Source organism: Bubalus kerabau, chromosome 17 (assembly GCF_029407905.1).
Source record: "Bubalus kerabau isolate K-KA32 ecotype Philippines breed swamp buffalo chromosome 17, PCC_UOA_SB_1v2, whole genome shotgun sequence".
Lineage (NCBI taxonomy): Eukaryota > Metazoa > Chordata > Mammalia > Artiodactyla > Bovidae > Bubalus > Bubalus kerabau.
In genome coordinates, this window is record NC_073640.1 from 49,559,473 (window position 1) to 49,570,740 (window position 11,268).

Sequence of the window (11,268 nt, forward strand, 5' to 3'; positions counted from 1 at the left end):
GCCATACATATACATATATTCATTTTCCCCCAAACCCCACTCCCATCCAGGTTGGCACATAACATTGAGCAGAGTTCCATGTGCTATACAATAGGTCTTGGTTGGTTATCCATTTTAAATATAGCAGTGTGTACATGACCTTCCCAAAGTCCCTGACTACTCCCCCCACACCCGCCCCCAGCAACCATAAGTTCATTTTCTAAGTCTGTGAGTCTTAAAGGGGTTATTTTTAATGATACATATCTATTTATCAATATTTCAGGATAGAAACAACATAGGTTCTGAAGTCAAACGACCAGGGTGTAGGGTTGCCAGATATAGAAAATAAAAATACAAGACACTAAGCTACATTTGAACTTAAACAACATAATTTTCTAATTGTATGTTCCAAATATTGCATGTGTGTGTATATGTTGCAAGTATACATGTTTTGTTTTAGTTTTGCTGAATCATTGGAAAAGTTACAGACATAACACTTCACTCCTAAATAGCTGTGGGCCTTTGTTGTTTGTAAATAGCTGCGTTTCTTAGAAATAGCATTTCATATTATATAGCATTATCACATCGAAGAAAATGATCCATTCTATATCTCATATTCAGTTCCTACTCAAATTTTCCCCATTTGTCCTGAACTATTATAGCATGAAAGTGCGCAGATTCTGGAGATGAAGAAAAGTGGGAGTCATCTTCAATTTCCCCTTTCATAAAATCAGGATAAGACTAATACCTACCTCTTAAGGGGAGTAAACAAAGGCCCATAGTTTGGTGGTATGCAGTGAGCCCCCAGTAAACGTCAGCTATTACTACCACTGCTGTTATTGTTTACATTGTTACTGCCCTTGGAAGCATCCAGAATGTCCTCCTCAAAGCCCTAGGAAGCGGGGAACTGGGCCTGGTGGAGGATCCCAGGTCGATCTACCCCCACCTATCCCCCACAGGGCCCCTGCCGGTTGTGACGTCTGTCGACCGACCCGGGGTCTGGCCGGAAATCCCCCTTCCTGTTGAAGATAAGCCTGGCACAGCCCAGCTGACCCCTGGCCCGCTTCCCCCACCACCTCCCATGTCGCAGGATCAAGTCCCCAATCCCCACCCCCCGCCCGGCTCTTGTCACCCCGGAAACACCCCTTGCACCCTGGTCTCAACCCAGCCTGCTGTTTCCCAAGCTCCCGTTCAAGTCCAGGCCAGCCATGCAGCGGGACAACCAAAGCTGCCTCCTAAAGCTACCCCGGAGGCCAGCGGTCATCCCCGGGCCCAGAGGGGAGTGGGGCGGGGGTGACATGGCTTGGCCACGCCTCAGCCCCTGCAACTCGACCCCTACTGCGACCCCCAGCTCTGACGTCTTGGAAAATCCGCTCCCCCTGCTCAGGCCCCCAGGGGAGGGGTGCATGGTATGAAATGGGGCTGAGACCCCCGACCGGGGGCAGAAGGACCTGCCAGAGGTGAGCCATGAACTGGGGGCTGGAAGACCGGGTGTCTGGGGGCCTAGTTTCCTGGGTCTGGCTGGGTGTCTGGGGGCCCTCACTCCTGGGTCTAAGAGGAAAGGACACTGGAGGCCAAGATTTCAGGGCCCTGGGGAAGAAGGGAGCAGAGGCCTGGACTCCTCCTTGTGAGGGAAGCAAGGGATAGGGCTCAGACTCCAGGGTCCCTAAGTGTCACCGGCTCACCCTGTGCACCCCACCTTTTTTTCCGACCCAGTACATTCACAACGGACATCCATGGACTTGTGGAACTGGGATGAAGTATCACCACAGGAAGTGCCTCTGGGGCACAGGATGTCAGGTCTGGGTAGGTCCCAGGGGTGTGACAATGTGTGTGCGGTGGGTACGCAGGTGGGGGCCTTCGCTGAACCTGATGGGGCTCTGTCTAACCTCACTGCCTGCAGAAGGAGCTGAACTCAACTTCTATATCCCTGAACTGGCACTCCAAGGGGACACGCTGACAGAGGACACATGCTGGAAAGGTGGCTGTGGGCTGGGACCTCTGGGCGCTGGGGAAGAAGGTGAGGCTGGGCACCTAGGTCTGAGGAAGGGGGCATGCTTATCCTGCAGTTGAACCCTGAGAGGGATATGGGCTTAAACTGCAGAGGTTGAAGGAGGAGGAGGAGGGGGCCAGTGTCCTGAGTCCTAAGTCTAAGTGAGTAGGAGCTGGGGTTGAGAACTCTCAGTCCCTGACAAAGTCCACTGGGTGAGTGGCTGAGGGGAGTCTCCAGGCACTGTGCACGCCCTTCCCTAAATCAGCTACAACTTTATTCCTTGCAGGGCTCCCACAGCCAGACTGGAGCTCTACTCCGTACCCAGAAGCTGCATGGGGAGCGGGTGAGTGTGTACGGAGAAGCGCGGGGGGAAGGGGAGGGCGGGGCGGGGAGGAGAGGACTGGGGGTCCTCCACTGTGACTAGAGGTTTAGATTCCGCGATCTATGAAGGGGAAGGGGGTTAGGACGAGGGACACTGTGTCCTTAAGGTGGTATGACCTAGATCCTGGAGCCTGGAGTCCCAGACGCCAGGGCTGAGAGCTTCGCCTCCCAGAACTCCAGAGGGGAGCGGGAATCGGGACACCTGGGCTCCTCTCACTTGGGGTCCATTTGTCCTCGCAGAGCCCGCCCCTCAAGGTCTTCCGTGGCCGGGAGACTGGACAGACCTGCCGTGCTCCGGCACCGTCTCTTGCAGCGGTGTTTCCCAGGCCCTGGGTCCCGCCACCTGGACCGGCTCCGAAGGGGCTACTGGCCAGAATTACACCACCTCCGCGGGTAGTACCAACTCGTGGTCGCGCGCCCAGGTGGCCTCCAGCTCCACCAGCTGGGACTATTCTATCGGCCCCGACGGCGCCACCTGCTGGGGCAGGAGCCTCGGCGGGGAGCTCTGTGCCGACTCGACCCTTCCTTGGGCCGGGCCTGAGGCTTCGGACTGTACCACCTCCTGGGACTCAGGGCTGCATACGGATTGCACCAGCTCTTCCAAAGAGTACCAGAGCTCAGATCTCACCACTTCCTCTGAACCCACCCAGCAGTCGGACCGCGCAACCTTGGCTCGTTACCCCAAAACTAACCACAGAGGTGAGGTCCGCGAGACTTTGTCCGATGGGAGCGAAGCGGGCGTCTAATGAGGCGCTAAGGGGGCGGAACCCAGGAAATCGGCGGCGCTCCAGAGAGGAGGGGGAGGGGGCCTCACTGCCGGGTACCAAGTGAGGAGAGGAGTAAGACACAAGTAGTTTCTAGTGTTTCTAGGGAGCAAGGGACAAGGACCTAGGCTCCTAGGTGAGAAGAAAGAGATGAGGATCTGAATGCCTGGGTCCCTGAGATGGGGCAGCCAAAATCCTAAATCTCCAACAGGAGTCTCTGGACTCCTGGGTCCCCAGGCCAATTCTTAGGTCCCTTAGATGGAGGAATCCGGATTTGCTGGTCTCCGAGGAGGAGCAGATCCGGATTCCTGGGTCATCGAAGCGACATCATCTGGGGCCAGGAAACCTGAGTGTACACTTGTCCCCACACCACAGGTCCCATTCAGCTGTGGCAGTTCCTCCTGGAGCTGCTCCACGACGGAGCGCGTAGAAGCTGCATCCGGTGGACCGGCAATAGCCGAGAGTTCCAACTGTGCGACCCGAAAGAGGTAAGGCAGTTTCCCAGACCCGCCAAGTTCCGCCCAGGTCTTCCAGTGTTCGCCATCAGCACTTTGCCTAGTGCTAGGCCCCGCCCCCAGCCTCGCCTTCATCTCCTGTCTGCTGTGCCCCGACTAACCCCTCTGCAGACAGACCGGAACCCCGCCCCTGCCCCGCCCATCCACCGTCTAGCACCGCCCTCCCCAACCCTCTCCCGCCCTAAGGAGAGAGGACTAAGCCTGGGCTTCTCCCTAGGTGGCGCGGCTGTGGGGCGAGCGCAAGAGGAAGCCAGGCATGAATTACGAGAAGCTGAGCCGAGGTCTGCGCTACTACTACCGCCGCGACATCGTGCGCAAGAGCGGGGGGCGCAAGTACACTTACCGCTTCGGGGGCCGCTTGCCGAGTCCAGTCTATCCCGACCTTATGGGAGGCGGGCTAGAAGCACCGACCCAATAAAAATACCCAATCAAGCCTCGTTGTGCTGTCTGCATCCTTCCCACTGATACAAACTACTTCTGCTTGGGAGCCTGTGCACACCATCACATCCACATCCCAGCCCCCTCGCCCCCAACAAACCCCATGTAATCCCAGGAAACACGATGACCAAAACAGACCCAAGACCCTAAGGGGAAATACTGTGTGCTCGCTGTGTAATGGGATATGCAGAGGTTTCAAACTCAGTCCCCACTGCGCCTGCCTTGTGCTGGGGCCTACACAGAAATCAGACCCTATCACTAACTTTCCACTTTACCTACTGTTCCCCTCTTGAAGAGAAGGTTTATATTCCCCAAAAAAAGGGCCTACTGTGTGCCTTCCCAGTGCTAGCGACCATCACGGAATTAGACCTAGTGCTTGCCTCCTAAAAGCCTCTATTCCAAGCCACGGGACACAGAACTCATACTCCAAGGAGAGCCTACCGGATTCAGATCAGATCAGATCAGATCAGTCGCTCAGTCGTGTCCGACTCTTTGCGACCCCATGAATCGCAGCACGCCAGGCCTCCCTGTCCATCACCAACTCCCGGAGTTCACTCAGACTCACGTCCATCGAATCCGTGATGCCACCCAGCCATCTCATCCTCTGTCGTCCACTTCTCCTCTTGCCCCCAGTCCCTCCCAGCATTAGAGTCTTCTCCAATGAGTCAACTTTTCACATGAGGTGGCCAAAGTACTGGAGATTGGGGAACTACTAAGCCTGAAAGAGAGCCTATTAAGTGGTCCTCCTGTGGGCCCTGTTAGGGACTTAGCAATGACAAAGACAACTCTGGACCTTGCCCTTAGGAGGCTCACAGTCCAGTGAGGAGACAGACGCCTCCCCCTCCCCACCCCCTCACCAGACAGGGACAGCCCAGAGTGGTCAGGACTGAGATGGGAGAACTCTGCAGGGGTAGAGGTGGCCCCCAAAGAGGGACCTGCCCTAGCCTAAGGCAGGAAGTTGGGGATTGGTCAGGGAAAACTTACTGGAGGAGAAAAATAGCTGATTTAAGCAGTCTGCTGCTGTTGCTGCTAAGTTGCTTCAGTCATGTCCGGCTCTGTGTGACCCCATGGACTGCAGCCCACCAGGCTCCTCCGTCCATGGAATTTTCCAGGCAAGAGTACTGGAGTCAGGTGCCATTGCCTTCTCCGTTAAGAAGTCAGGTAGGAAAAAAAAGAAAAAGAAGTCAGGTAGGCAAAGAATGTTCCAGTCAAAAGAAATCAAAGGCCTGGAGGTAGATCTCACAGCACTGTTCCATGAATTAAAATATCAGCGTAGCTGGATAGGGGACCATGAGTCAGTTCACAAAGCTCCAAGACGAAGTGCCCATGTTGGCCGAGGTAAGGGGCCTAGACTATGTCCTGAGGGCACAGGGGAGCCAGGGAATTTAAGCAGGGAAGGGATTTGGGCTTGAGGAAGATCTCATCGAAGGGGGTAATGCAGGCACATAAACAGGCAGCTCCACAAAAAATTACAGCATTGATGAACACAGAGCATAAGAAGCCACCAACCCAGTTAGGCCTCAACACTGCACACCGCACGCACATGAGTAGCTTTGGAGACCAGACTGAGGGGAGAGGCAATAACAGTTCTCTCTTTTTTTTAAGGTTGAGCCACAGTCTTTCATTGGAGAAGGCAATGGCACCCCACTCCAGTACTCTTGCCTGGAAAATCCCAGGGATGGAGGAGCCTGGTGGGCTGCAGTCCATGGGGTCGCTAAGAGTTGGACACGACTGAGCGACTTCACTTTCACTTTTCACTTTCATGCATTGGAGAAGGAAATGGCAACCCACTCCAGTGTTCTTGCCTGGAGAATCCCAGGGACGGGGGAGCCTGGTGGGCTGCCGTCTATGGGGTCGCATAGAGTTGGACACGACTGAAGCGACTTAGCAGCAGCAGCAGCAGCACAGTCTTTCATGGCTTCCTCTTCCAGTCCCCAGAAGCCCACTTTATTCATACAAAAAACTCACTCATTCCACAAATATTTATAGAGTAATCATACTATGTACCAGATATTAAGTCGTAGAGATACAGTGGTGAGTAAGAGATAAAAATTGCTCCTTTATGATGCTTCTATTATATTGAGGGAAACAAAAAGAGAGAGAGAAATAAACAATAAAAGGAAGTATATAGTATGTTAGAAGATAAGTGCTTTGGAGGAATAAAGTAGGGAATAAACTGACAAGATAGCAATTTTAAATATTTGGACTGAGAAGAACTCACTGATAAGGTGACATTTTAACAAAGACCTGCAGGACATGATGGAGGGAGCCAGCTGACGGAAAAGCATTCCAGGCCAAGGGGACAGCAAGATCCTTGGGAGAAGCTAGCTTGCAGGTTTAAGGAACTGCTAGGAGGCGAGAGTGGCTGGAGTAGCAGCAGTTAAAAGGAGATAAGGGTCTGGTCCCATCACTTCATAGAAAATAGAAGGAGAAAAGTGGAAGCAGTGACAGATTTTATTTTCTTAGGCTTCAAAATCACTGCAGATAGTGACTTCAGCCATGAAATTAAAAGACATTTTCTCCTTGGAAGAAAAGCTATGACAAACCTAGACATCATATTAGAAAGCAGAGACTTGGCAGACAAAGGTTCGTATAGTCAAATATATGTTTTTTCTAGTAGTCATGTATGGATGTGAGCATATATGTGTTAGTTTCTCAGTCGTGTCTGACTCTTTGTGACCCTGTGAACTGTAGCCCACCAGGCTCCTCTGTCCATGGGATTCTTCAGGCAAGAATACTGGAGTGGATTGCCATTCCCTTCTCCAGGGGATCTTCCTGACCCAGGGATCAAATCCAGGTCTCCCACATTGGAGGGAGATTCTTTACCATCTGAGTCACCAGATGGATGTGAGAGTTGAACCATAAAGAAGGCTGAGTGCCAAAGAATTGATGGTTTCAAATTGTGGTGCTAGAGGAGACTCTTGAAGAGTCCCTTGGACAGAAAGAAGATCAAACTAGTCAATCTTAAAGGAAATCAACTCTGACTATTCATTGGAAGGACTGATGCTGAAGCTGAAACTCCAATACTTTGGCCACCTGATGCAAAGAGCCGACTCACTGAAAAAGACTCTGATGCTGGGAAAGACTGAAGGCAAAAGGAGAAGAGGGAGTGGCAAAAGGTGAGATGGTTAGATAGAATCAGACTCAATGTACATGAATCCGAGCATACTCCCAGAGATAGTGAAGGACAGGGGAGCCTGGCATGCTGCAGTCCATGGGGTTGCAAAGAGTCAGACATGACTTAGAGACTGAACAATAACAAGGATATAAAGGGAGACAAACTGTGTAAGTCATTTGTAAGGACTTTGGGTTTCAACTAAAAGAGTCAGACCAAGCACATGGGGAGGTTTCTAGGCCAAAGAAGAGAAGTGATCTAACTGAAGAGTTCACAGGGTCCCTCTGGCTGAGTGACCTGATTGCAGAGGGCAGCATGGAAGCTTAGGGGTCAGGGAGTGGGCCACTGCAATAATCCAGGATGGAGGTGCCTGTGACTTGAATCAGAAGATTCTGGATTTATTTTTAAGGCAGAGGCAACAGCACTTCTTGATTGATCAGATATGGGGTGTGAGAGAAAGGAGACAAGGACATGTCTGTGACCAGAAGTTGTCATTTCAGAGATGGGTCAATTTCTACCAGACCCTTCACGGACCCAAGCTTTAACTCTTAACTCTTAACCTCCTCTCTGTGAGGCAGGAATTTGGTTTATGAGCTCTCAGTCACTCAAATCTTTGTTAATTTGTACCTTCTAAGGTTTGGGGAAAGATGGTAATGAACAGGGAGGTGGAGTCTGGGCACCCTCATAGCGTGACAAACGACCCTGGGAGAAAAAAATGATTTGTTTTCAATCCCCTAACAATTCAGTTCAGGTCAGTCACTCAGTCATGTCCAACTCTTTGCAACCCCATGGACTGTAGCATATCAGGCCTCTCTATCCATCACCAACTACCAGAGTTTACTTAAACTCATGTCCATGGAGTTGGTGATGCCATCCAACCATCTCATCCTCCGTCGTCCCCTTCTCCTCCTGTCTTCAATCTTTCCCAGCATCAGGGTCTTTTCAAATGAGTCAGTTCTTTGAATCAGATGGCCAAAGTATCGGAGTTTCAGCTTCAATATCAGTCCTTCCAATGAATATTCAGGACTGATTTCCTTTAGGATACTGGTTGGATCTCCTTGTAGTCCAAGGGACTCTCAAGAGTCTTCTCCAACACCACAGTTCAAAAGCATCCATTCTTCAGTGCTCAGCTTTCTTCACAGTCCATCTCTCACATCCATACAAGACTACTGGAAAAACCATAGCCTTGACTAGACGGACCTTTGTTGGCAATGTCTCTGCTTTTAAAATGCTGTCTAGGTTGGTCATAACTTTTCTTCCAAGGAGTAAGCGTCTTTTAATTTCATGGCTGCAATCACCATCTGCAGTGATTTTGGAGCCCCCAAAATAAAGTCTGTCACTGTTTCCACTGTTTCCCCATCTATTTGCCATGAAGTGATGGGATCAGATGCCATGATCTTAGTTTTCTGACTGTTGAGCTTTAAGCCAACTTTTTCACTCTCCTCTTTCACTTTCATCAAGAGGTTCTTTAGTTCCTCTTCACTTTCTGCCATAAGGGTGGTGTCATCTGCATATCAGAGGTTATTGATATTTTTCTTGGCAATCTTGATTCCAGCTTGTGCTTCATCCAGCCCAGCGTTTTTCATGATGTACTCTGCATTTAAGTTAAATAAGCAGGCTGACAATATAAAGATTTGATGTACTCCTAGTCTGTTGTTCCATGTCCAGTTCTAACTGTTGCTTTCTGACCTGCAAGCAGATTTCTCAAGAGACAGGTCAGGTGGTCTGGTATTCCCATTTCTTGAAGAATTTTCCACAGTTTGTTGTGACCCACACAGTCAAAGGCTTTGGCATAGTCAATAAAGCGGAAATAGATGTTTTTCTGGAACTCTCTTGCTATTTCGATAATCCAATGGATGTTGGCAATTTGATAGTTGGTTCCTCTGCCTTTTCTAAAACCAGCTTGAACATCTGGAAGTTCTTAGTTCACATACTGTTGAAGCCTGGCTTAAGAATTTTGAGAATTACTTTACTAGCATGTGAGATGAGTGCAATTGTGTGGTAGTTTGAACATTCTTTGGCATTGCCTTTCTTTGGGATTGGAATGAAAACTAACCTTTTCCAGTCCTGTGGCCACTGCTGAGTTTTCCAAATTTGCTGGCATATTGACTGCAGCACTTTCACAGCATCATCTTTCAGGATTTGAAATAGCTCAACTGGAATTTCATCACCTCCACTAGCTTTGTTCATAGTGATGCTTCCTAAGGCCCACTTGACTTTGCATTCCAGGATGTCTGGCTCTAGGTGAGTGATCACACCATCGTGGTTATCTGGGTCGTGAAGATCTTTTTTGTATAGTTCTGTGTAATCTTGCCACCTCTTCTTAATATCTTCTGCTTCTGTTAGGTCCATACTATTTCTGTCCTTTATTGTGTCCATCTTTACATGAAATGTTCCCTTGGTATCTCTGATTTTCTTGTAGAGATCTCCAGTCTTTCCCATTCTACTGTTTTCCTCTATTTCTTTGCACTGATCACTGAGGAAGGCTTTCTTATTTCTCCTTGCTATTCTTTGGAACTCTCCATTCAAATGGGTATATCTTTCCTTTGCCCCTTTGTTTTTTGCTTCTCTTCACAGCTATTGGTAAGACCTCCTCAGACAGCCATTTTGCTTTTTTGCATTTCTTTTTCTTGGGGATGATCTTGATCCCTGTCTCCTGTACAGTGTCACGAACCTCCATCCATAATTCTTCAGGTACTCTGTCTATCAGATCTAATCCCTTGAATCTATTTCTCACTTCCACTGTATAATGGTAAGGTTTTGGTTTAGGCTATACTGAATGGTCTAGTGGTTTTCTCCACTTTCTTCAATTTAAGTCTGAATTTGGCAATAAGGAGTTCATGATCTGAGCCACAGTCAGCTCCTGGTCTTGTTTTTGCTGACTGTATAAAGCTTCTCCATCTTTGGCTGCAGAGAATATAATCTATCTGATTTCAGTATTGACCATCTGGTGATGTCCATGTGTAGAGTCTTCTCTTGTGTTGTTGGAAGAGGGTGTTTGCTATGACCAGGGCATTCTCTTGGCAAAATTTTATTAGCCTTTGCCCTGCTTCATTCTGTATTCCAAGGCCAAATTTGCCCATTACTTCAGGCGTTTCTTGACTTCCTACTTTTGCATTCCAGTCCCCTATAATGAAAAGGACATCTTTTTAAGGTGTTAGTTCTATAAGGTCTTGTAGGTCTTCATAGAACCGTTCAACTTCAGCTTCTTCAGCATTACTGGTTGGGGCATAGACTTGGATTACCATATGTTGAATGGTTTGCCTTGGAAACGAAGAGAGATCATTCTGTCGTTTTTGAGATTGCATCCAAGTACTGCATTTCAGAGTCTTTTGTTGACTATGATGGCTACTCCATTTCTTCTAAGGGATTCCTGCCCACAGTAGTAGATATGATGGACATCTGAGTTAAATTCACCCATTCCAGTCTAGTTTGCTGATTCCTAAAATGTCAGCGTTCACTCTTGTCATCTCCTGTTTGATCACTTTCAGTTTGCCTTGATTTATGGACATAACATTCCAGGTTCCTATGCAATATTGCTCTTTATAGCATCAGACCTTGCTTCCATTACCAGTCACATCCACAGCTGGGTATTGTTTTTGCTTTGGCTCCGTCTCTTCATTCTTTCTGGAGTTATTTCTCCACTGATCTTCTGTAGCATATTGGGCACCTACCGACCTTTGGAGTTCATCTTTCAGTGTCCTATCTGTTTGCCTTTTCATACTGTTCATGGGGTTCTCAGGGCAAGAATACTGAAGTGGTTTGTCATTCCCTTCTCCAGTGGACCACATTTTTTCAGAACTCTCCACCATGACCCATCTGTCTTGGGTGGCCCTACATGCATGGCTCATAATTTCATTGAGTTAGACAAGGCTGTGGTCCATGTGATCAGATTGGTTAGTTTTCTGTGACTCTGGTTTTCAGTCTGTCTGCCCTCTGATGGAGGATAAGAGGCTTGTGGAAGCTTTCTGATGGGAGAGACTGATCAAGAAACTGGGTCTTGTTCTCATGGGTGTGGCCATGCTCAGTAAATCTTTAATCCAATTTTCTGTTGATGGGTGGAGCTGTGTTCTCTCTCTGCTA

At 49.0% G+C, this 11,268-nt stretch overlaps 1 protein-coding gene across 1 annotated transcript; it reads left to right on the forward strand.

The window, feature by feature from the left end:
- Window positions 1-1,806: 1,806 nt before the first annotated feature.
- ETV2 (ETS variant transcription factor 2) lies at window positions 1,807-4,179 on the forward strand. The gene is made up of 5 exons (XM_055551142.1): window positions 1,807-1,999; window positions 2,259-2,315; window positions 2,594-3,052; window positions 3,493-3,605; window positions 3,850-4,179. Exons 1-5 carry the CDS (start codon window positions 1,807-1,809, stop codon window positions 4,048-4,050), a joined length of 1,023 nt encoding a protein of 340 aa, XP_055407117.1. The 3' UTR covers window positions 4,051-4,179.
- The last annotated feature ends 7,089 nt before the right edge of the window (window positions 4,180-11,268 follow it).

Bases quoted from the DNA above. Each gene is read 5' to 3' on its own strand.
- ETV2 (XM_055551142.1), top strand. From the start codon at position 1,807: ATGTGTGTGCGGTGGGTACGCAGGTGGGGGCCTTCGCTGAACCTGATG. The intron at 2,316-2,593 runs GTGAGTGTGTAC...TTGTCCTCGCAG, and splicing joins AGAAGCTGCATGGGGAGCGG to AGCCCGCCCCTCAAGGTCTT. The intron at 3,606-3,849 runs GTAAGGCAGTTT...GCTTCTCCCTAG, and splicing joins AACTGTGCGACCCGAAAGAG to GTGGCGCGGCTGTGGGGCGA.